General features: G+C 37.8%; 1 protein-coding gene and 1 long non-coding RNA gene across 2 annotated transcripts in view; both read left to right on the top strand.

Moving 5' to 3' along the window:
- LOC138170473 (uncharacterized) overlaps positions 1 to 25690 on the top strand; it is a 191091-nt gene that overhangs the window by 40178 nt on the left and 125223 nt on the right. The window lies entirely within an intron of this gene.
- Positions 1 to 25690, top strand: part of TAF4B (TATA-box binding protein associated factor 4b) — a 190722-nt gene that overhangs the window by 39809 nt on the left and 125223 nt on the right. Inside the window, exons 2-6 of the mRNA XM_069099834.1 lie at positions 6821 to 6963; positions 10723 to 10887; positions 19279 to 19440; positions 19555 to 19677; positions 22748 to 22837. Coding sequence (XP_068955935.1) covers positions 6821 to 6963; positions 10723 to 10887; positions 19279 to 19440; positions 19555 to 19677; positions 22748 to 22837 — 683 coding nt within the window. The remainder of the gene's footprint in view (positions 1 to 6820; positions 6964 to 10722; positions 10888 to 19278; positions 19441 to 19554; positions 19678 to 22747; positions 22838 to 25690) is intronic.

A 25690-nucleotide genomic window follows, 5' to 3' on the forward strand; every position in this document is an offset into this window, starting at 1 on the left:
CCCTGGGAAAGCAGGTAACATTATTGTACTCTTGTTGCAGCTATGAATTGGTTGGTACAACCATTTTGAAAAACACTTAAAAAAAAGTAACTGAATTCTGCATATTTTGACCTACTTATACTGGGTCTTGGTCTATAACCCAGAGAGTTCAAAAAGAGGAAAGATCCCATAGCAGTTCTTTTTAGAGTAGCAAAGCTGGAAAATGGGTGGCAGTGCTCATCAATTGGGGGAATGGCAGAGCAAATTAGTGGTATATGAAAGCAATGGAAGAATATTGTACCAAAAGAAATGTAGTAAGGCAATTGTATCAAACTCAAATAGGAACCATAATAAGATCTCTGTGGGTTGCATATTGCCTTAGAAAACCACATCTTAACATTATCCATGTTTTGTTGTATTTTTTTTATTCTTGTTAAGTATTTTCTTTCTTTCTTTCTTTTGCTTTTTGGAGGGAAATTGGCATTAAGTGACTTGTCCAAGGTCACACAGCTAGTAAGTGTTAAGTGTCTGAGGCTGGATTTGAACTCAGGTCCTCCTGACTCCAGGGCCGGTGCCACCTAGCCGCCCTTGTTAAGTGTTTTCTAATTATATTTTGATCTGTTTTGTACCCTGTTGAGGAGTATTAGCAGACACCTATTTGATACTTCTAATGTAAGGATTGGTTTCAGAGTAACCTAGGAAGACTTGTATAAACTGACACAAGGGAAAGTGAGCAAAACCAGAACAATTTATACAATTAAAAACGATGTAAAGAAAATCGGCTTTGAGAGCTCTAAGAACTCTTGATTGCAACAACTGTCTAAGATTCCAGCAGATGGTTTGATGTAGCATGCTCCTTACATCTTAATGGTGATGGACTCAGGATACAGCATGAGACATACGTTTTTGTATGTGAGAAATGTGGGCATTTTTTTGCTTAATTATTTATATTTGTGAAAAAGGTTTTGCTTTGCTTTTCAGTTGGGAAAGAGGAGGGAAAGAGAAAGGGAATGAGGATAGAGTTTGAAAAGAAAAGAGAACAAAAAGGAAAGTCAGGAGGAATCATAAATAGAATATCTTTGGAAATCATATAGAATTTATTACATACTTAAAAAGAAGAGCAAACTCTACCTAGTAGTAGAAATTCAGTTTTAAGTACAGCCGCCTTATGTTTTAACTATGTATATGGAAATGTTCAAGAGGAAAGAGTGTGTAAGACCATGCATGTAAATTTTACAAAGCTTTGAGTATGAATCTGGTTGCTAAAAACCTTTATCATTAGAAGTTTAGCCTCTCGTGGTATCTTTGGTCACAGTAATTGTCAAAGATCATCTACAGATATATATAAAAACAGTATTCTTTTACATAGTGCTTTAAAGCTGGAAAAATGCTTTGTATGTATTTACTTCATTTGATACTCAGCTACACTTGGAGGTTGGTGCTTTTGTATAGATGAAGAAACTGAAGCTTGGGAGCTTAAATATAGCTAGCCAGTCTCAGAGGCACTATTTGAACCCAGTGCTCCTGACTCCAAACCCAGCACTGCTTATCCAGCACAAGATTCCTCTGCTTGAAAGGCATTAAAGGAAGTATCCATGCGTTCTTTGAGAAGCTGGAGTCTCTTCAATGTGTGTACTTCCTCTCATGCTACAGACTGCGTTCCATTTGTGTCTTCTTCCACCTTAGGTAGTTGTTGTCCTTGTCCTTTCATAAATTCTCTGAGAGTCTTCTCTTCCTTCATATGGGTAATACTAATACTAATAATAGTTAGCATTTAGATAAAACTTTTAGTATTTCAAAACTTTTGTAATTCAATATTATCCTCCCAACAACTTAGGGAGGCGATGTTCAATTGTTTTCCAGTCACGTCTGACTCTTTATGATTCCATTTGGGGTTTTCTTGGCAAAAATACTGGAATGGTTTGCCATTTTTTTTTTCTCCAATTCTTTCAACAGATGAGGAAACTAATACAAAAAAGGTTAAAGGGTTAAGTGATTTACCCAGGGTCACAGCTAGTGTCTGAGGTCCAATTTGAATTTAGGAAGATGAGTTTTCCTGACTCTAGGGCCAGCACTCTATTCACTGTGCTACATAACTACCCCTTTGAGAGGTTGGTACTATTATTATCCTCATTTTACAGTTAAAGAAACTGAGGCAGAGAGCTGTTAAGTGACTTGTCTAAGGCCTAAGTGACTGAGATTAGAACTGAACTCAAGTATTCCTTAAACCAGGTCCAGCACTCTGTGCACTTAGCTACCTAGCTGCTGCCACTGACTAGCAGTGAAACTTGCGTTAGTTCTTCCTTGTCACTGTATGACTGACCAGCCTCCTTTCCAGTTGCATAGCTTTTTGATGTCCATCTGAGGTTTCTCCTATGGAAGTCTAATTTGGTAGTTAAGGTGTTTTTTATATAGTGCATGTCTGACTATCTATGACTCCATTTGGGGTTTTCTTGGCAGAGATACTGGAGTGGTTTGCCATTTCCCTCTCCAGCTCATTTTACAGAAACTGAGGCAAACAGGGTTAAGTGGCTTGCCCAGGGTCACACAGCTATTAAGGGTCTGAGGCTTGATTTGAACTCATGAAGATGAGTCTTCCTGATTCCAATACTGTGCTACCTAACTGTAGTTAGTACTTAACACTTATTAATAACAATAATCCTTTTTGATAGGAAAGTTGTTTATAATCTTGTTGGATTTAGAATGAAGCTGATATTAAAATAAATGCATCATATATTATTGGTACCAATTGTAGTAGGCAGTAAAAAAGATCATTTTAGAAGATTTACTGCAAGGGGTCCTTTGAGGATTTTTTTGTCCAAGTAAATGGCTTGGTTTGGCCACTGTAAAAAAAAAAAATTAACAATTTGTGATTTGGAAAAAACTCCTATTTAAGCATAGTTTCACCTAATCGACCAAAGGCTAAGTTGAATAGAATGAAAGAACCTAAAATAATGACTTAATGAAGCTGTTTCTTTGCAATTAACTGCAGTGGGAAATTTGATAATTTATCAAGGACACATCTCCAAGAGGCCAGGAGGGAATGTCACTGCTTAGTATACCTGTGGCTGCTTATCATATGTTGTATACCTAGAGATCCCAGTTTGAGGGATTGCATGTAAATCAGACCAAGTTAAGCACCTGACAGGAAATGTTCTGCCTTTATATCAATAGATCCCAGGTCTGAAATATCTCTCTATAACTCTAATTAAATGTCCTATGAATAATTAATTCCTTTATGGTGCTTTTACATCATTAACATTTTCCTATTTATCTCTTCCCTTCTTCCTCTCTGAGAACCATAAAATCATAAAACATGATTTAGAAAGGGGAGAGGGGAATTAAGTGTTACTAACCTACATATCACCTGAGTCTGATGGTATAGATAAGGCTGTACACCTTTCCCCTCTTCTTTGGGGACAGCCAAAATGAAATTTTATAAAATTGTAATTTTACCTGGTCCACTTTGCCTTGTTATTTCTATTTACATTGTATAGATATTGTGTTACTACTACTACTGCTACTACTACTAGTAATCTTGAAGATAAGAGATCTCTTCTTTCAGTCTGAAATTGAACTTTAGCAATTCTTTTGTTAGGCTTAACCTTTCTTCTTCCCTTAAAAAAGCTAGTAAATTGTATTGACTAATACCATTGTTTCCCAATGTCAACAAGCAAAACTTTGTCATCCTCACATAGTTTATTTAGGATCTTTGGGAATTGTATCTTCTTTAAAATCTTATATTAAGATAAAATGAATGAAGAATAATTTTATATGATACTTTAAAGATTCTCAGCATCCTTGTAATAGTGCAAAGTTGTAGTCTCCCATTATTCTGATTAGAAGCTGAGGGTTAGATAGTTGGGCAGTTTGCCCATAGCAAATAAGAGGAGGAGAAGAGATTCAAATCCAGTCTCCAGACTCAACAAGCCCAGTTGTCCCATACCTTGGGTGTTTTTCTTTCTCATCTCTGTATCCTGGCTTGCCTGTCTTAAAATCCCCATTTTAGTTGGGAAGGCGTAAGGGAAGCCTTTAACAATCTTTCTGTTGATTATTTCTTATTATCCTGTACATGCCTTCTTTGTACACATTTGTTAGCTTGTGGTCTCACTAGATTGTGAGTGCTTTGTGGGCAGGGGCTATCTTTTGCTGTTCTTTGTATCTATAGTGCCTAGCACATTGTAGGGTAATTCCTACTTTTCCAGTCTTCTTAGACTATACTCCCAAGCACATACATCTTGTTAGAGTGACACTGGCCTCCTAGATGTTCTATGAACAGAACACTGCCTCTTGTTTGGCTTTGAGCATTTTCTGTGCCTGCCCCCCTATGCCTGAAATGCCCTCCTCTCCTCATCTCTGCTAGCTGGCTTCTCTGGTTTCCTTTAAATCCCAACTAAAATCCTAACTTCTACAGGAAGCCTTTTCCAACCCTTTTTTTTTCATTCTAGTATCTTCCCTCTGTTAATTATTTCCTATTTATCCTGCATATAACTTGTTTGTATATTACACATTGGCTTGTCTCTTCCATTAGATTGTAAGCTTCTTGTGGGCAGGGGACTATCTTTTTGTATTTCCAGTGCTTAGCATAGTGACTGGTACATAGTAAGCACTTAATGTTTATTGATTGAACCTGATTAATTTTGTTTGCTTGTGATTTTCCCTCCCTGCCCCCCCCCCACTAGTCTCCTTTTTAAACCCTCCTTTTCTCATGCCTTAGCCTAACCTATTTCCCTGTTAAATTTAACATGTTTCTATACCAGATACTTTGTGTTTGTAACTTCAGCCCCCTTTTGTCTGATTCAGATAAGAGTGAGGAATATTGGATGCCCTCTCCCTTCACTTCCTCCTTCATATTTGGATACTAACTTTCCCTTCTGCCTTTCTCCCTCCTTCCTCTCTCTCCTCTTTCCTCAGCCACTCAGTCTCCTCTCTCTCCTCCCTTTAATCCTCTTTATTCTGGAGTCTGGATGGTGCTGCTTTAGACCTCCAAGGGTATTTAGGCACCACCCTTTATCAGAAATCCCTGGCTTCTTCATGTGTTTCCTGGTGACCCAGCATGTGTTCTCTGTGTCTTGCTTCTTGCACAAGCCCCAACCTAGAGTTGGGTCTTTTCCCTGCTATGACCCTGACAGACTCCAAATTGTTTTTTGATCTAGGACGCCTGCCAGGCCCTCTGCTGGAGTTGTGTTCCTTCTGTTTTTGAATTGTGTCAGATAAGAGTTGCTAGTTTCAGGCCTCCTCTTCCCCTGGTGCTGGTTCTGCTTATTTGTTGCATTGGCTCTCTGTCCTCTCTACTGCCTGGACCCTAGGGCTTTGAGCACTGACTTCAGGCCTCTTGGTGGGCACCTGCATGTTGTGGAGGCCCCATGTCCTGCAAAGCTTCATGGGCTGCTGGTGTTGGCTTCTAATTTCTTGGCCCAGATCAGTTCATACTGTCTTGCCCTTTCTGTATGGTTGACCCCCCAGCTGTCTCCTGTTGCTTCAGCAGGCCAGAGCTGAGATCATGCTGGTTTCAGGTCGCTTCCTGAACTGGTTTTCTTTTTCTCAACTTTGTTTTTGCTTAGAAATATTAGCAAAATTTTTTCAATCCTGTGTATTCCTGGACTGGATAGAGATTTTATATATTTATTTTTATATATTTATGATTATTTCTACTTGATTTTCATTATTCTTTTCTGGTACACTTTTGGTACTTTGCTAGAGTTAGGTTTATGGCAGAGCTTTAGAACCTTTTATGTCATAGGATCATAGACTGAGAGCTGGAAGGAAACTTCAAGGCTATCTAGTCCAACCCCCTTGTTCTACAGAGAGGAAATTGAGGCCCAAAGAACAAAGGACTCACCTAAGGTCACATAGTCCGTGTCAGAGGTGAGAAGTGAATAGAGGTCCTCTGGCTTCAAATTCAGCTCACTTTCTGCTGTACCTTGAATAAGTTTTCAACTTCAGAAAAGATTTTCAGTTTCCTTCAAGGCCAGAGATAACATTCCTATCTTAAATTGTGATGATGACCCTCTGGAACAAATTTAATCTGCTGTTAACTTTACTCTGATTGTAGAATTGGACATAATAGTCCAAATGAGCAATTATTGTTGGTATTTTTCAAGCCAAGTAATTTACTGAAAATATTTATATTGCAAGCTCTTGCGTTTTTCTAATGTTCTTATTTAAAACCCATGTTATAGTGCTGTGGAAAATCCTTAGCAGAAAGAGCAAATCTCTCGAGGGCCAACAAAATGTGCACATTATTAGTGTATTTTCTTGTGATGGAGACAATTTTTTAAAAAACATTGAAATGTCCTGAGAGGTGAAGAAGCTGCAGGAGCATTGTCTAAAGTTCCTTTGGTTAAATTGATCATCCTCATGAGTCTTGGGTGACTAACATGAAGGAACACTGAAATTATAGGGAAAGCTTAGCTCTTAAACCCAGTGCTGTGTATAGAGGAGCCACTTAATAAATCTTTGTTTTTATGTTATAGAAAAAAAAACACCTTAGTTTAAGCAGAAAAACTTGGGAGAGTAGAATAGTGATGCCTAGATTTTTTTTTTGCAGGTCATTGAATTTTATGCCACATATTACAGTAATTTCCTTATATATTATTCCTACTCCTCCCCCCTTTCCTTGTAACAAAAAAAGTTTTAGTATTGTAATTTTTCTTTGAGTGATTAACTTACTTAATATTTGTAGTTAAAAATAACTTAACATGTTACCTAATTTTAAAGGAGAAAGCATACTTGTGTTATGTGGTTGAGTAAGGAAAAAAGTAGGGGAAAAGGAAATGATATAAAGTACTGCTTTGGAGATGTATTGATGTCAGAACTTGCAACTCTCTCTCATCTACAGGAACTGTTCTAATAAGGAGTAATAGTGGTCAGCTGATGTTGGTGTCCCAGCAAGCTTTAGCTCAGACTGAAGCACCAAGCCCTGTGAATGTAAGAGCAACAGGACCATCAAGTACTCATGCAGTCAAAATCTGTACTGTGCCGGTAAGCGAAATCAATCAATGCCTGACCTTGTCCAACGACATGTATGCACCTCCTACCTCTGTAGGGTGCCACCCTTCACCCCTTTTGTCTCCCCTCACTATCTAGAGAGAAAGCAGAGGGGAGATATGCTTTGTTATCAGTTCTCTGAGAAGTGAGATTAGTCTCTTTGTAATGAACTATTAAGTATAATCTTTTGACTATCTTTTGTAGACACTTTATTTGAATGAGCTTTCTGAAGTCACTGTATAATGAGCCATGTATTAGAGATGCCCACTTAACCAAGCTTTGTTTTTTGTAGGTTAGTAATTGCTTAAATAGCCAAAAGTTAAAAAAAAAAATTATTTAAGGATTCTAAAGTAATTCTTTATGGCAAGTTTATATTTCAAATTTTTAAAAAACCCTTTAATTCTATTTTGACTTTTGGTCATGGAAGGAGTTCACATTATTAATATGTTCATATGTTATATGAATATACCATATAACATACATCATAACATGTCATACATATATACACACACACACATTCTATATTTATAAATCCACTGTGTTGTATTAAAAATGCAGATTTAAAAAAAAGAAAAAAGGAAATGCTGGGTTTTTTTTTTTTTAAGTAAGTGCCAAATGAATGTTTTTTGTTTTGGAGTGAGTGTGTGTGTGTGTGTGTGTGTGTGTGTGTCAGAGAGAGAGGGAGAAATATATCCATATAAATGAGGAATATTTTTAGGCATCTTTAGACACTCTTCAAGTACAAAAATATTTAAAATATTTTTGATAAAAACCTTTAAAAAACCATTCTATTTTCTTACGTCTTTTAAAAATCTTAACTATCACTTAGCCTTCTTTGAAGAAGATGGTACAAATGGAATAGCTATTAGGAATGGAGGAGGTAACACCTGACTAGAACTTTGAAGGAAAAGAATGTTCCAACAGGCCAAGATGAAAAGGGGGATGGAGAAAAGTGCAAAAGAACAGATGAAGATGAAGGATTGACTAAAAGGCATGTTCGTATGGGACGTTACAGTATGGAACTAGGAGTAGTATGAAATAGAGATGCATAGGTAGATTGTACCCAGTTTGTGAAGGATCTTCAATGCTAGTCTAAAGAGTTACATTTTTATTTTGTAGACAAAACAGAAGACCATGTAGGCTTTTGAATAGGAAAGTGGTCCTTATGTGTGTTAGGAAGATCACTTTGGGAACTCTGTGAAGGGGAAGAGGGAGAGATAGGAGGAAGGGACTGCAACCAGGAGGTCACTCTTATAGTTAAGCTGAGCACTAATGCGGACATGAACCAGGATAACAGTGGTAAGACTGGCAAGATTGCAGAGCTGTGATTCCTGCTTAACTCTACTCTTTACACTGCTATGACTACAGTCTCTCTCCAGGACTAAATTTTTTTCTACTTTAAAATGAAGGAGCTCATATAGATCAAGGTTTCCTTGCTGGGGTACACATATCTTCAAGAAGTGTGAGAAGTTTGTCCAGGAATTACGGGAATATTTGATATATACTGGTATTATCTTTTTGAAATTAATCTCATGTCCCATTGCATATGTATGGTAAACTGAATATTTCCTTTCCTATTGAATTGGGGGTGCAGAAAAGTTTACTGAAAGCCAAGGAGGGTGTGAAATAGAAGAAGTTTGGCAATCACTGATCTAGATCTTTAAGATTATTTTCAGTTCTAGAGCCCATCAGATATAGCCGTTTTGAAAAAAAGGGCCTGAGATTGAATGGTTGTACCACCTCCATCAACAGGGAAATTAGGAAGAAAGGCAAGTTTGGGGGTTTTTGATGGTGGTGGTGGTGGGTATTTATGAGCATATTGAGTTTGAAGTGCTGGTAGACATTGAGATTCAATTCACAAAACCTATGGAGGGTAGTATAAAAATGTAAGTAATGGAGGAGCTCACATGTAAGTAGATGACACAAACAGCTAATTAATGCATACATGCCTGAGAGACCAAGATAAGAGTAGCTGAGTGTTATCACATATAATTTGAATCACAGACTCTCAGAGTTGGAAGGGAACTTCCGAGGCCATCTGATCCAATCCCTGCCTGAAGGAGAACCTCCTCTGCAAAGTGTAAATGTTGTTTCCCCCAGTAGAAGGTAAGCTTTGTGAAGGCAGGAAGTGTTTCATTCTTGTTTCTGTATTCCTAGTGCTCAGCATAGTGCCCGGCACATACTTAAGGTGCTTAATAAACACTGAATTGAATTGAGCTTGCACAATGAAGTGAAGAGAAGCCCACTATGTGGGATTGTAGAAGGAGCACTGACTTTGGAATCAGGACCTGGACTCACATTCAGCCATGGTCACCTAGTCACTGTGTGGCCTCAGATAAGTCACTTTAGGACCTAGTTTTTTCATCTGTAAATGAGGAGGTTGGATTAGATGGCTTGTAAGGACCCTTCCAGCTCAAAAATCTATAATCCTATGCCCTCCACCTTAGCTTGTTAATATTTTTATTAGAAATTTTACATTGGGAATTTTTATCCCAAATAGAAATGAGAAATAGAGAGGACTTCTATGTTTGGTTTTTTTGTGACTTCCACAATTTAAAATAGCATTGAGCTAGAGCACTCAGGTTCTGTTCTTTGGATGTCATTTTAAAGCCATATATGAAACAGTTTCTGATGGTAGACTTAGGTCTTGTCCCATTCCTTTGCCCTGGCCTTTTTGGGACTTAGAAATTTCCTTAGAAGGTAAAAACCAGTCAATGCTAAAAATGTATGTTGTCTTATTATAGGTGTTTTTGGCCTCAGCTAAGAGCAAGTGCTTAAGCTGACATATTTTTTTTTTTTTTAAGCAATCGGGGTTAAGTAACTTGCTCAAGGTTACACGGCCAGTTATTTCTGGGTGTGGTGCTGAGTGTCTGAGCCCGGGATTCGATCTCCAGGTTGTCCCAACACTGGAGCCGGTGCGCTTACTCGCTGAGCCACCTGGCCGCCCCTAAGCAATTGGGGTTAAGTAACTTGCTCAAGGTTACACGGCCAGGTGTTTCTGGGTGGGTGCTAAGTGTCTGAGCCCGGGATTCGATCTCCAGGTCTTCTCAACACTGGAGCCGGTGCTCTTACTTGCTGTGCTACCTGGCCGCCCCAAGCTGACATATTTAGTGGGGCAGATATTAAAAGTGGGAGAGGGGGGAATAGAAGCAAAGGATCAGTTACTGGAGAGGCAAGAATACGCCTGAAATTTGACCCTGATGAAGTCCAGGCTTTGGTGAGAGGATATCATATCAAGAAGAAGGAAACTAATGATCAAGGAAGAACATTCATCTAGACCTGATACATGGTGGTTATGCCAGACTTTTGTTATTCTTCCCCATTTTGGAGTGGGCACGACTGGATTGGTTGCACATAGCAGGATTACCTCCTAGTATACTAAGAGGGCCATTTGTCTTATCGAGAAAGAAAAGGTCTAATTAAAACATTTTTTAATGTTACAGACAGGTAGGTATCAGTTTCCTAGAAAGAAACTTTCAATAAGGAAAAGTTCAGATAAATGAGAGGTTCCAGAGAAGGAGAGGCAGGATAAATGTGCTCTGCCAGGGAGGAAGGAACCTGACTAGAGCAGAGACGGTCTGGTGCAGGACTGGCTACTTCAGAGGTCGGTGGTGGGAAAGAGGGAGGACATTGGGTGAGGGAGACCCACAGGTTTTAAAGATCACAGATCTTTGCAAATCCTTAAATGCTTGTTCTCTTACTGAACTCTTCCAAATCCTAATAATCCTATATCTCTTTATATTTTCTTTCCAGAACTCTAGTACACAGTTAATTAAGAAAGTGGCAGTGGCTCCCATCAAGGCAGTGACTCCAGTCAGGGCAGTGACACCCATCAAAGCAGTTGCTGCCCCTGTGAAAACTGTGGCACAGTTAGGAAGTACTGTGGTAACTTCCTTCCAGAAACCTTCCATAGTACAGGTAGGTTCTAACTATCTCTTGACTTTCCGTTTTATACTCTTCATCTCTTTGGCAAAGATGCAGTAGGTGAGTGATGGCTCTCATTCTATATAAACTAGATATTTGGGGCAGTTCTTTGATTTTTGCCAAGTATATAACTTAATTATTATAAATGAAGGACTTTCCAGAATAACTAAAGTAGTAGTAGCTCACACATTAAGATTTACAAAATGCTTTTTTTTTTTGGAGGGGAGAAGATAGGGCAGTTGGGGTTAAGTGACTTGCCCAAGGTCACACGACTAGTTTTTGTGTTAAGTGTCTGATACCAAATTTGAACTCAGGTACTCCTGACTCCAGGGCCAGTGCTCTATTCACTACACCACTTAGCCATCCCTACAAAGTGCTTTTTTAATGATGGACATGTGAAGTAGGTTGTATAGAGTACATAATGCTGAGGAAAATAAGGCTAGGAAATGTGATTTTCCCAGTCATTCAGCTAATATAAGTATGAAGGACCCAGGGCTTCTGAATCCACCATTCTTTTTACTGTGCTCTGGTTGATAGAATTAGAATAACCTTTGGATCTGGCAGAGATTAACCTGGTGTATTAATCTGGTACTTGGTAAGTTTAAAGCAAAACCTAAGAGTTAACTGCTTTTTGTGATTCTTTTCTTTGGAAAGAGTTCATTAAGAAAGTGGCAGTGGGGGAGGCTAGGTAGAGCAGTGAATAGAGCACCAGCCTTGGAGTGAGGAGGATCTGAGTTCAAATCCGGCCTCAGACACTTGACACACTTATTAGCCGTGTGACTTTGGGCAAGTCGCTTAATCCCAATTGCCCTCCAAAAAGCAAAAAATAAAAATAAAAAAAAGAAAGTGGCAGTGGCTCCCGTCAAGGCAGTGACTCCAGTCACTCATTTAAAAAGTTCATTTCATGGTAGTTTGGTGGCAGATTTTTACATTGATTTCAGAAGGCTAACTGGTTTTGAGGTAAAATAATTGCCACAGATAATATCATTAGTGTGAAATATGTTGGGGAAAACACTTAGCCCCAATGGTTGTAACTACAACTTCCTCTTCACAAGTATCAAATGGGAAATTTTAGTAGACTTGTAAAGAGTGGTAGATTAGAATTTGAGTGCATGAGTAATTTAATCCCAAGCCAACTACCTGAATTTGGAAGCAGTTGTTAAAGCCCAAGGTTAGAGTTTGCAGGATAACTTTGTACATATCTAGATAGAAAGGAATAGAAATACTTTAACAGAATTAGTTGGCCTAAATTTGAAAACTTTTGTACTAGTTCATATCAAGCATAGCCATTTGTCTGATGGTTAATTTAGGAATATATTACTTATTGGTGTCTAGGGATTAGCTTGGTAGTATTGACAGTAGTGATACAACAAGGGGAATAGTTGGAAACTGAGATGATTCTGTGCCTATTTTAATAACTGTACCAGTGCTTTGTATAGAAGAGAGAGAAGAAAATTAAATGTCATGTCTAGATCTCTCTTTACTAAAACAAGTGAAAATAAAGTCATGTCTATGGCTGGTGATAGGACGTGACCCTTCCAAGTGCAATTGATACCCCTTTTAACATGAACTACTTCAGAGACCAAATAGGACAATATATGACACTTCTAGTATTTAATTCAGAAAGCAAAGTTAAGAAAAAGTCCTCATGTCCACCTTGTGGAGAAAATCAGCACTACTTTAGGTTTTTAAAAATTTCTTGATGGAAAATTAGAAGTGGATATGGAAGCCATCAAGGATTTGTGTGTAAATTTAAAGGCAAAAAAAACATTTTATAATGAAGTTTAAAATATTCTTTCCTTATCCCTAAAGGAATTCCAGGAGTGTTTTCTTGTTCTACTGTAGTTGTTGATGACATTTGAGCTGGGAAGAAAAATACCTATTTATACTAGATAATAACCAAATAATTTGTTGTATTTTGAGTTCTTCTTTAGTGATGGGTATATTCTAATGGCATGCCTTAGCATATTGGTTCAATTTGTAGGGGGAAAAAAAAGAAGAAAAATAAACATTTCTAATTATAGGGTAGTCACTTTTGGATTTACATGTGTTTTTCAGATTCAGAAAATAGTCTCATTTTAAAACTTAGTTTTAGCTGCTAAGTTTCTCTGCATTCCTTTCCCATTACTGGCTCCAGATCTCAAATTCTAGCCCCTTTATCATCCGCATACACAAAGTGAATCCATCCTCTTCTTTTTTCACAATCTCTGTAGGTAATTGGATGGAAGCTTGGGCAGAGCGCATTTGAAGTGAGAAGTTAACAGACTTGGACTATAGGGAGACTTGTAGAGAAGGCTGATTTAGTAGATCTTCTGTGGGCCAGTTATAAGTTATAAGAGTCTTATAACATTGTGGGGAAGCGTTTAGTAGCTGGAAGGAGATGGGAGTTGAGGACTCACAATTAATGGTATAGTCAAGGTAGAAAGTGGTATGAAGATTGTACTTTCTTGAGCTTTTGTAAGCAGTCAGCCAATAGAGGAAGGAAACGAGGAAATAAATGTTTATATTAAATACTTAATATGTGTCAGCTATTGTGCTGAGTGCTTTACAAGTATTATATCATTGATTCCTCGCAACAACCTTGGAGAGGTGCTATTATTTGTCTCCATTTTACTGTTGAGGAAACTGAGGCACATAGGTTAAAGTGACTTGCCCAGGGTCACTCACCTAGTAAGTGTGAGACTGGATTTGAACTCAGATATTCTTCACTGCAGGCCTAACTTGCCACTGTATCTTGCCTTAATAGAGAAATAAGAAGTGCCATTAAGGCTCCCCCCTCTCTCAGTAATAGGTTCTACTGAGCCACAAGTTTCATGAGGTTTGCCTTCTGGTTTCTTCTCTACTAGGTTGGAGTTTCATTGGGTTGTCTTGGGCAATGAAAAAGCGGAAGAACCCTGACATAAAGGGAATGTTTTCATAAAATGATCATCAGGCTAAAGGCATTGTGATTTCTGTTATTTTGACTTAATATGTAGTCGCTACACAGAAAGAAGGAATTTTTTAGACAGTGAAGTGGACTTATTAAATTTCAGTCACAGATGCACAGTCTGGAGTTGGGAGGGACCTTAGAGGCCATCTTATCCAATACATATCTGAAAATAAATCCCTGGTCATCTAGCCTTTATTTGAAGAATTCTTCACTTCTGGAGAGATGTTTTTTTCTTATACCAAGCTGAAAGCTCCCTCTCCATGTATTACCTGTTGCTACTCTTTGTACCTTCTGAGTTCATATTGACAAAGATTTTTTAAGTGGCTGCTATGTTCAAGGTCCTGAGTTAGGGACTGAGGGTACAAAGGAAAAATGATGAACTCGCAAAGCAGAAGTCCAATCCCTTTCCTGGTGACATTTCATTTACTTACAGTTGCTGTTATGAGACTAACTATCTCTAATTTCCTTTAATAGAGGTACATATAGCATTATGTCAAGGCTCACCCTTTCCTGTGCTGCTTCCCCTCTTCGTGATGCTTGCCAGCTAATATCCTTGGTAAAATGAGTAGTCTAGAATTGAACGTCTCCAGATGCAGAGTCCGCCAGGGTTATCATTTCCCTCATTCTGGGTGCTGTGTGCTTGTTTCTCTTAAGGCATCCTCAAGGTGCTTGAGAGGGATATGTGTGTGTGTGTGTGTGTGTGTGTGTGTGTGTCTGTGTGTGTGTGTGTCTGTGTCTGTGTCTGTGTGTGTGTGTGTGTGTGTTTAATACTGTCCTATTCAGGATATAGTTCACTGAAGCCTCCATATTTTTTTTTCAAACTCTCTAGCTGTGTCTTTCCTCTTATATTTGTGTAGTTTGTTTATTTTTTGAAACCTGGGTTCAAGACTATATTTTTTAGACTTATTTTATCTTGTGAGATCCAGCCCAGTGCTCTCACCCATGGAGATCCCTTTGGATTCTTCTTTCAGGGTAGTAGAACTTTTTTTATATTGTGTTATCAATAGGTTTGATAAGTGTACTGTCTCTGCCTTTGTCTAGGGCAGCTGTTTTCAAATTTTTTTGGTTTCAGGAAGACACTTCCTCCCCCTGCTCTCCCTTGCTCCCAAAAAGTTTTTGTTTATGTGGGTTATATCTATTGATATTTACCTTATTTGAATACAGTTTTGATCTCATTACTCCCTAAAAAGGCCTCAAGGATCCGCAGGGGTCCCTGAACTACCCTTAGAGAACTACGGATCCAAGACATTAAACACTTCTGCTGTATCTCTTGTTCTCCATGGTTTGAGAAGAGACTTGAATTTCTCAAGGAATAGCTAGGTGTTACCTTAATCTTTCCCTATTCACCTTGTATTTCAGCTTCTATTAACTATTGATTTGTACTTTTCTAGTCCAAACATTATTCTTGGCAGAAACAAAAACCAGAAGCAAAGAAAGAACTGAGTAGTGATGTCTTCTTCCTTTCATGAACTCTATCACCTTCTCCACATAGCATTCTTATCCCTTTTGTCATCTTCTTTTTCCATTATAGTTCAGAATGGTTCTTTTCTAAATTCTCCTTAATCTTCTTTGCCAGCTTGATCCTATTTTGAGCTTCAGCATTCCCTATTCTCTGACCTTCTTCCCTGAGATTCCCAGTCTCTCTTTCTGCCCCTGAATTAATAATTGCACATCCTATTTTCTTCCTGGATAAGGTATGTCATTCTACTCCTTAATGACCTCACTCACTCATCCCTGCAACTTTCCTGACTGAAGTGTCTCTTTCCTGTGTGCTATGTCTCATTAGAATTTAAGTTTCTTGAAGCAGACACTATTTTTGTTTTTGTATTTGTATCCTAAGAACTCAACATAGTGTGTGGCACATAATTAAATACTCAAATTTTTTCTTATTTGCTACTGATACTTTAAAAAATCTTATTTAATGATACCTTTTGTAGCTTACCTTCATTTTTCTTTTTTTTTCTTTCTTTTTTTTAAAGCAATTGGGGTTAAGTAACTTGCTCAAAATTACTGTAGCAGCAAGCACCCCCAGGGTCCCCAGGGTGGCTGCCAACACAGGTTCTTGGATCTGCTTTTCTAAAGGAAAGCAACTCAAAATGGGTTGACAAGCTTACTTTAATCAATCAAACATACTATCATTACCTAGTTCAGGGGGAAAAGGTCAGCACCATGAACTTCAGAATATACAGAGGTTACAAGCATAAGTTACAAGAACATTTCAACAGACAGGCTTCCAAACTGTCCAACCATTACATACATCCATATCTAATTCCAGTTACCAGAGAGGGAAGCATCAGCATCTGAGTTTTCAAAGCCGGGGGGCTCAACGGCTGCCCAGAGTCTCATCTGGTCAAATCATACAACACTTCTCAAAGTGAGCCCCAAAACAAAGCCTCAAATCAGGGCTTCTATAGCCTTCTCCTGGCTCAGAGAAGGTAACAACCTTCTTGACCCACTGGCCAATCACAAAGTATCTCCTGAGAAACAAGCCTCTCACCACAGGCTCCAGGTGCACTTAAGCCTAGGGGCAGGGAAGATCTTAAAAATTTACATTCCCATCACAGTTACATGCCAGTTATTTTGTGTGGTTGTTAAGTACCTTAGGCAGGAACCGACTCCCAGGCCAGAGCTCTTACTTACTGTGCCACCTGGCCACCCCAAAGTTTTTTTTGTCAACTTTTTTTTGCTTTTTTTGGGAGGGCAATTGGGGTTAAGTGACTTGCCCAAGGTCACACTGCTAGTTTTTGTGTTAAGTGTCTGAGGCCGCATTTGAACTCAGGTCCTCCTGACTCCAGGGCTGGGGCTCTATTCACTGCACCACCTAGCCTCCCCACCTTCATTTTTCGAATAGATGAAGTCATCCTCCTCTTACTCAACCAGCCCTCCTTTGTAATAGGATTAAAAAAAGGAAACATAGAAATTTAAGTTAACAGAACCTTCTAATACATCAGGGATGTCTGAAAATATTTCATACCAATAATCTTTTATGTCTGCAGAGAAGGGAAGGAAGTTGATTTTTTTCCCATCTTTTCTCCTTTTCCAAGCTTAGTTATGATAATTAATTATGCAGTATTCAATTTCTCTTTTTATCCTTTCTGTTTATATTATTGTATCTAAACATTCTTATAGGGCTGTGCCATCTTCTCACATTGGATTTTTTTTTTTTGGAGGGCGGGGAAGGCAAGGCAATTGGGGTTAAGTGACTTGCCCAAGGTCACACAGCTTCATCTTCTCACATTGACTCCCCAGTTTCCTACCCATCTTTCTGTCTCCTGTACTTACCTTAAAAAAAAAAATCTAAATTAGTTGATAAGTTCTCCATGTCTCTATATGTCTTTTTAGATCCCCCTCCTCCTCTTTATTTCTCATTGGATTTTTTTTTTTTTAAGCAATTGGGGTTAAGTAACTTGCTCAGGGTTACAAGACCAGTTATTTTTGGGTGTGGTGCTAAGTATCTGAGCCCAGATTTGATGACCAGGTCATCCCGACACTGGAGCTAGTGCTCTTAGTCTCTGAGCCACCTGGCGGCCCCTGGAATTGTTTTCTTTTGTGTCTTTTGGATTTCATTCTTGAGTTAAGTCTCTCCTTTCCTTGTAGAATTTTAAACTTTGTGATCATTGATCATAGCCATCTAGTCCAACTTTTCATTTTATAGATGGGGAATCTAAGCTGGGGAGAGTGGTTCAAATAACTTGCCCAAGATGGCACAAGTAGTAAGCATTAATTTGGGGTTTTGAATCCATGTTTTCTGATTATAGAGCCACTGTTCTTTCCCATTGTAGCATTTTGCTTATGTTCTCTCCAAATCTAGCTAGTTATCCAACTATGCCCAAGTTTGCTTTCCTCTGTTATGAACACTAGAAAGGCAGCCGGCTTAGCTGATGGCTGGATTCAGAGACAAGAAGGCCATGGATTCGTGTTCTCTCTCTTACGTGAACTCTCTCTCTGTCTCTCTGTCTCTTTCTCTCTATATATATTCTATATCTATCTATCTATCTATCTATCTATCTATCTATCTATCTATCTATCTATCTATCTATCTATCTATCTATCAAAACATTAGCACATCTATCAAATTAGTCACATCTATCAAAACATTAGCATCATTTCTGCTCAAGCAACTGTTTTCTCCTTATTTATAAGGTTAACATCCAGGATAGTGGTTTCTTTTACCTTTTTTTCAAACCCCTAGAAGTATGACAACATTGAGGCATTCTAGCAAATTATGTTAGTTACTCTTTCAGCAGTGAGAGAGATCAAATTGATGTCTAGATAATTACAAGTCTCCCTGTGTTAGGGATTCTTAACCTTTTATTATGTCATAGACTCCTTTCATAGTTTTGTGAAACCTATGGAAAAAAAAATTAAATGCACGAAATAAAATACACAGGATTAAAAAGTAAACCAATTATATCAAAATACAGTTATCAGAATATTTAAAAAATAAAACAAGTTAATGGGCCAAATTAATGAAGAACCCCTTATATAAAAAGAGAGAGAGCTATAAGACAAGGGCATATATTAGGGGACTTGTGGCAGTCTTTCAAAAAATTGGTTCCTTTCTCACAAACATTTATTGGTGTGTGTATATAGTTTGTACTGTAGTTTTCTTAGGTAGCTACAGATAACAAGAAATTTGAATAAATTTACTTTCAACTTGTACATTGAGGTTTATTTATTTATTTTCAAATGCTTTATTAGCTTCTGGTTTACATCATTCATTTCTGCCAGATTTTGAGTTACAATTTTTTTTCCCTGTTTTTCCCCTCCCCCCTTCCCCAAAATAGCGTTTCCACGGTATATCCCCTCCTCCAATCTGCTCTCTCCCATATCTTCTCTCATACCCCCTTTGACTTTTCCATTGAGGTTTATTTGACCCTCTGATTGTCTTGGAATGAAATCTCCACGAGGAACATATTGTAAGAAATTTTAAATTCTGGTACATTTTTAAAATTTAGTTTTTGTATGCCTGTTTCCCCCCATATGCTACAACTTACTGCATTTCTGCACATAAGCCTTTATATCTGATATTTTTGTTCTTATGAATGTAATAATAGTGTTTTCCCTTTTCTGATAGGTTTTTAAAAAGCAACATGCTACCTGACATCAGTGTTTTTATATATTTGCTTTGTCCTGCAGATGGTGCTAGAATCATGTCTCATTTCAGTTGAAGGGGGGGAAAACACTTTTCAAAATGAAATCAAGTGAATGATACGGTTGAAGTGATTCCTTTGTGTACTTAATTTAGAAATCCAAATAGCAGATAAATCAGTGCGCTCTCTGTGTGCTTTTATACTTATGAAAAAAATGCTACTTTATTTTCCTTATCAAGCTATATTTTTTGGTAGTGGTGGTAGTAGTCTAGTGGCAGTTAAGGGTGGAGAGAGATACCATTCCTCATCATCATAGGAGAGTATTACTGCTGTCAAAATATAACAAGCTTTTTTTCTTTTCAGTCTGTGGCTGCACCAACCAGTGTTGTCGCAGTTACCCCAGTAAAACCATCGAATACTGTAACTCCTATGAAGCCTTCAGTCATCAGAACACCAGCAGCCCCCTCACAAGAGAGCACCCCGAAAGTTGAGACCCCAGCAGCTATACAGACTGGTATCTCTGTGGTAATACTTTACTTTGTGATTCTTGAAATGGTTTTCCTTGAATTCTGTCATCATTTCTCTAAAGTTGAATGCCTGATACTCATTGCAGTATTTATGCTTTTTTTTCATAACTAGGAAATGCTAGAGAATGTAACAAAATGCAAAAACTTTCTTGCAATGTTGATAAAATTAGCATGTGGTGGATCTCAGTCCCCAGAAATGGGGCAGAATGTGAAGAAGCTTGTGGAAAATCTTTTGGTAAGTTATTTCTTTTTGGGGGGAGGCAGTCAGGGTTAAGTGACTTGCCCAGGGTCACGTAGCTAGATAGTAAGTGTCCCGTTAAGAGACCTGATTTGAGTTTAGGTCTTCTTGTCTCTAGGACTGGTGCTTTTTATCCATTGCGCCACCTAGCTGCGCCTTTAGTAAGATATTTCTAAAAACCCTAAAACTCTAAAACAAGTAGTGCCAGCCTAACTTAGCATGACAGAAATGATGTCAGGTACCAATGGGAGAGGTATCAGAAAAAAGGAAGCCGTATAACCATCATTTAAAGCCTTCTGTTTGTTAAACTGTCTTGATAAGCTGAACTTTTAAGTATAGTTTGGGTCCTTAAAGCATTGTAATCTTCTTTTAAAAGGAAATCTCAAGGTACAACTAGTTTGTATGTCATTTAATTAGAGGAAGACATCTCTCTATTGGTCTAAATATAGGCCATGCTCTTCCCCCTTCCATCCCCCCCACCCCCCCAAAAAAGAAAAAAAAAGTCTGGTCTGTAGCTTTAAACAATGGTGTCAAAATCAAATAGAAGAGGATTCTTGTAGGCCTGCAGGTTGACTTCAGAAATACCAATTAGCATTATCTATGTTGTATTGTATTTTTATTTTTGTTACACATTGCCTAATTACATTTTAATCTAGTTTGGGTCCAGTTAGAGTTTTTCTGACCTCTCTGCAAGTTCAACACCTCTGGTTTACAAGTGGTATTTTCAGTATAGATCTATGTGTTTTGCTTTCAAAACTTTTCATTTTAGTTTTGTAAATTTTTATTCTAATTCAGTACCCAGCACAGTTACTGGAAAACAATAGGTACTTAATAAATGAATCAGTATTGTTTGGTTGTGGGGTCCATACCTGCCTGAAAGGTCCTTTCCCTGATGTAAATCATCTGTAACACAACAGTCTTAAGAGAATTGATTTGGAAGCATTGAGGGACTAAGTAACTTGCCTATGGTCACACAAATAATGTAAGAGATAAGAGCTGAATACAAGTCTTTCATGACTGGCCTTTACTCCACCATTGTTGCTTTTTATGTGTACATATGTGTTCCAGTACACATAAATGTATGTTGGTATTGTTAGGTTTTAATTTTTCAAAAGGTTTAGTAGCTTTGGATGCTCTTTTTGTTATTATCAAGTTTTTATTGTGTCATTGTATGCTATTTTTATGTTTGGGAAACACTTGATTTGACCAGTGTTATGTCAGCATTGGGTTATGTTGTATATGGTAAGATTAATTGGAGATGATTTTACTAAGACCTAGGGAATCTTTTGGTATAGTAACAATAACAAATCACAAAAAAACATTTACAAGATCAGAGGTCTAACTAGTCCATTCTAGATTTGCAGAAAAACATATAAGGAAGGAAGCCTTTCTTTTCCTTTGTTCTCTCTTTTTTTCCTGACTGCCTTCTGGGTCTGAGCACTGAGAATCTTCTGGGCTATTCTTGCATAGGCTTTGCTGCTATGTTCATCTTTAGATTGCTTTGGCTACTCCTTCCACCCCTATAGATGACAACTCTTCCAGATGTTAGTCGATAGTCTTTAGAAGTCCCTGTGACAAAAAAAGCTGATCCCCTTGTGGCCAACATTTTGGTGATGATCTACTTCACATCAGCTAGGCTGATTCTCAGATGGTGGCTACAGAGTTTGCCTTTCTGACCTTCTTTCTTTTCCAAGTCTTTCCAGCTTAATTTGGGACCTTGTGCTCTATCTTTAAGAACACAGGATCCTATTTATATCATAATAAGGCATTGGAGTAGGAGAGTAGGACATTTGAGATACAGAATACCAGCCCTTCCCTTTACTGTTACTATTTTGACTAGTTTTAGGGTGTTATTAACACAATGCTTTTTTTTTTAAGCAATCGGGGTTAAGTAACTTGCTCAAGGTTACACGGCCAGGTGTTTCTGGGAAGCAAATATTGAAATATTTGGGGGTATTGAAATATATGTATATAGGTGCTAAATGGTTTGTGGAATTTGCTTTTAAGTGGGAAATTTTTCCTTAAGAGGGAAGAGTATAGAAAGGAAGTCAGAGTTGATGACATTTGAAGTCCACCACAATTTGGTCCCCACCTAACATTTATTTATTGCATATTGTTATTCTTTTTGTAGTCAGCAAAACCCACATACTAGCAGGTTCCCTAAACTAGACCTGCCCGATATACCTTCCTGCAGTTAGTCTTTATGTACTCCATGTTTGGATGCTCTTCTTTCCCCCTTAGGGTTTCTAGATTCCTTCAGGACTTATGTTAGGTGCACCTTTTGTAATATTCTCCAGTTACAAATCTTCATCCTTCTTGACACCTTGTTTTTACTTATGTGTACATTTCCTTAGTAGAATGTCAACTTAAATGCAAGGACCAAGCTGTTTTTGTCTTGTGTGCCCAGGGCCTAGCATAATGCTTTGCACATAGTAGGCAGTTAATAAATGTTTGAATTGATTTTATTTTTGCATAAACACAAAGGATTTATGTGGCTTGGTAAACAGATGTGATTTTCAAGAATTTTTTCTGAGTTTGTATGTTCTTTTAAATACAGTGTGTGTTTCTCAGAATGTTAGTCTGATCTGAAATAGCATTCTGAAAAGATAATGTAGCCTGACCAATACAAACTGTATTTGTTTTTATTTTTGTTTTTTCTTTTAATAGTCTTCTTTTCCCCACCCCCATTTTAAGACTTCTGGGCCCCCCCCCTTTTTTTTTTGCCTTTTAAATGATAAGTTTATAAAATTGTTTCTCATGCTAGGGAGATAATTAATTTTAGTATTCTATCATTCTGTATACCTAACTCATTAGGACTGAATTATTTATATTGCTGTAAAATGGCAGTGTCTACTTACCCATAATTGTTGCTTACAATTGAGACTTTGTTTTAGGTTATTGAAAGTTTCTACAATTGAAAAGTATCTGTGTCTAGATAAATGTAGAATATGTGTGTGTGTATATGTATATATGTATATATATGTGTGTGTGTGTGTGTAGATAGATAGATAGATAGGCATTTCTTAAATTATTTTTTTTAATTAACAAAGCATTTTATTTTTCTCAGGATGCAAAAATTGAACCAGAGGAATTTACCAAAAAACTGTACATTGAACTCAAGTCCTCACCTCAACCGCATCTTGTCCCTTTTCTAAAGGTAAGGTTTTCGGGGTGGGGGGTGGGGTGGGGGAGGGGAAGGGTGGATTGAGAAAGGAGGCAATGATATGATAAAAAAATATTTTTAATGTGAATAAGATTATGATTATTTATTTAGAAATTTATTTAGAAGAAGGCAGTAATAAAGCTATGAGGGAGAACATTATGAAATGGAATTTGAAGAATAGAGCATGAAGTTCTCCTTGCTTTTTAACTTGTTAAATTGGAAAATAATTTGCCTTTATGTATTTGAGTAGTGATCTAACCTATTTTAGTCAGACCTTTTTCCTTTCCTGTGGTTCTTACATTTAAAATTTTTTTAAACTTTTGTTCAGTATAGACATACTCGAATTTGTCACTTGCATAGGAACATCTTTCAGAATGATTTGTAGATTTAGAGACAGTCCTCTCCCATATGCTTTTGCCCTCAGTCACCACTCCGGTCATTTTCCTGGCTCACTGATTTGTTTGCTCCTAACCTTGCTTCTTATCTATCCTTAGGACTGACTCAAGATAGGTTCTGCAGTGGTATGGCTGTCATTTGTGTTGGAGGATGGGAAGATGTGATGTATGACTTTCAGGTCACTTTCTAGTCTACTTTGGTTCACGCTGGACAGTTCTCCTGAATTGCCCTTGTTGGCTAATTTCTTTGAAATACCTCCCAGATACTGGTTTTCTTCTGAAATGTAGATAAGTTGTCCTCCATTCCTTTCTTTTCAAAGTCTTATTTAGGTCTCAAAGTTTAAAAGGAGGAAGGTGAAAGAGTGATAGCAGTGAATCACTGGATATATTATAGATTAAAGAGTTGAATTCCTGCACGTTTCCCTCTCTGTTAGCAAGAAATTCTTTCATCCTGGTGCAAAAGACCTTTCCTGCTAACCTCATAAGTTGACTTGGGCTGGAAAATTATTTTGTTCTGTCCTTCTGTGGGTTCTGCCTCTCTAGAAGTATTTGGAGGGGTTTGGGGGAGAGCTTAGGCGAGTCCTTGTCTTTTCTCTGCCATCTTAGTTCCACGTCTAATTCCTGGAATTCTTGAAGCAAAAAATGGGAAGGTAAAGAAGAGGGAGTTATCAGTCATCTAGCTCTAGAAGCATCCCTTGGATTTGTCAGGAGTTTCCTGCCTTCTATAGTTCCCAATTTTCCTATTGTCCTTATTCTTTCATCCCTCTGCCAAGGAGACAGGAGCCAAAACCATTGCACTGGAGCTGGAGGAGTCCTCATTCTGTCTAGCTTGGCAGATGGGGAAAGGAGAGAAGAGGGAATCCCTAATCTCAACATGGAGAGGAACTGGGGGTTATAACCTAACATCTTATATCTGCTGTCTGAACATGTGTTGAGAGGTAATATAGTGTGGTAGTGTATGTAGAGCCAACCTGAAAATCAAGAGAATTTGTATTCCAATACTACCTCAGACACATAGTGACTGTTTGACCCTGGCAAGTCACTTAACCTCTTGGTTGCTCTAGTCAGCTCTTTGTGACTGTGAAGTCACAGGTCCTAATTTAGAACTGCATGTGGTGGTTTGATTCTGCAGTTCTGGGTTGTTGGTTTGTGGTTTGTTTTTTTTGGAGGCAGTTGGGGTTAAGTGACTTGCCCAAGATCATAAATCTAGCAAGTGTCTGAAATCAGATTTGAGCTCAGGTCTTCCTGACTACAGAGCCAGTGCTCTATCTACTGCACCACCTAACTGCTCCTCTGTAGTACTGCTAATTTGGGAGTATACTTCAGATATGTCATGGGTTAAAGTGATTTTGGGGGAATTAGCATGAGAAGCTAACCATCATCCAGAATGGTTTTTTTGTTTTGTTTTGTTTTTTTACTGGGAAATTTTTTTGCAGATTCTGAATACCGGATTTTAAAATAAATCTTTTGGGTGCAACTCTTCCCACCATGTAAATTTGGGAGAATGAACGTCAGGTCCTTTTATTTTACTCCCTCTTTTTCTTTATTTGACCTGCAGTTTTAGGAAGTCATAATACAGTTGTACACCATCAGTTTCGATTTCAGTAAAGAATGAAAGAACTTTGTTAAATTGATTGTCACTTATTGGATGATCTTCTGTTCTAATGCTTAGGGGGAAATGTTTAGAAGAATAACATCTGATTGGTAGACATAATTTAAAACTATATACTCTTTACCTACTAAATCAAGTATTTAATTGGTGAAAGGTATTGTCCTTTTTGTATATGAAATTGGAAGTTAGTTGGTTTTTTAAATTAAGTTTACTTTGTAGAGATTAACACAGAAAAATAATAAATTTTATAGTAGGAAGGCTAAGTTTATAATTGGTGGTGCGATATATTGTATGACGCTGTCAAGTCCTTACGGACGTCAATACAGTATAGATTGAGGAGGTCTAATATACTGGATAGAAGTAACTGCTTTGTCTGGAAAGATGGAAGTTGAGTTCTGAGGTTCCTTTCAATTCAATACTTTGATAGAGTGTGACTGAAAGATAGTTTAGGAATCATTCCAGAACTTAGACATTCAAATTGATCTCATCTTTTTAAATGTAACCTTTATATCCTCTACATCTCTTCTCCCAAGGCTTAGATTCTTTTTAGAACTCTTACTACTTTCAGAGATATGAGGTTTATTCATTTGAAGTATCTCCAGTCTTGTCAACTTTTCATGCTCTGAGGATGGATTGGATTTTTTGGACACAACCAAAAACTTTGTTTTGTTTCCATCTATTTGGAGGCAGATGAATAATGGAGGTGATTGAGCTCTGTGATTGCAAAGGTGTGACTATGAAGTAGTGGCCCTGTTTCTTTTATGTTTCTTGTAAACCATTTGTCCAAAACAGTTCAATAAATGTTTGCTTCAAAGGTCATATTAGAAGTTAGGAATTAGA

Source organism: Petaurus breviceps, unplaced genomic scaffold (assembly GCF_028583685.1).
Source record: "Petaurus breviceps papuanus isolate PSGF00001 unplaced genomic scaffold, PetGlider_PUasm1.0 38, whole genome shotgun sequence".
NCBI lineage: Eukaryota > Metazoa > Chordata > Mammalia > Diprotodontia > Petauridae > Petaurus > Petaurus breviceps.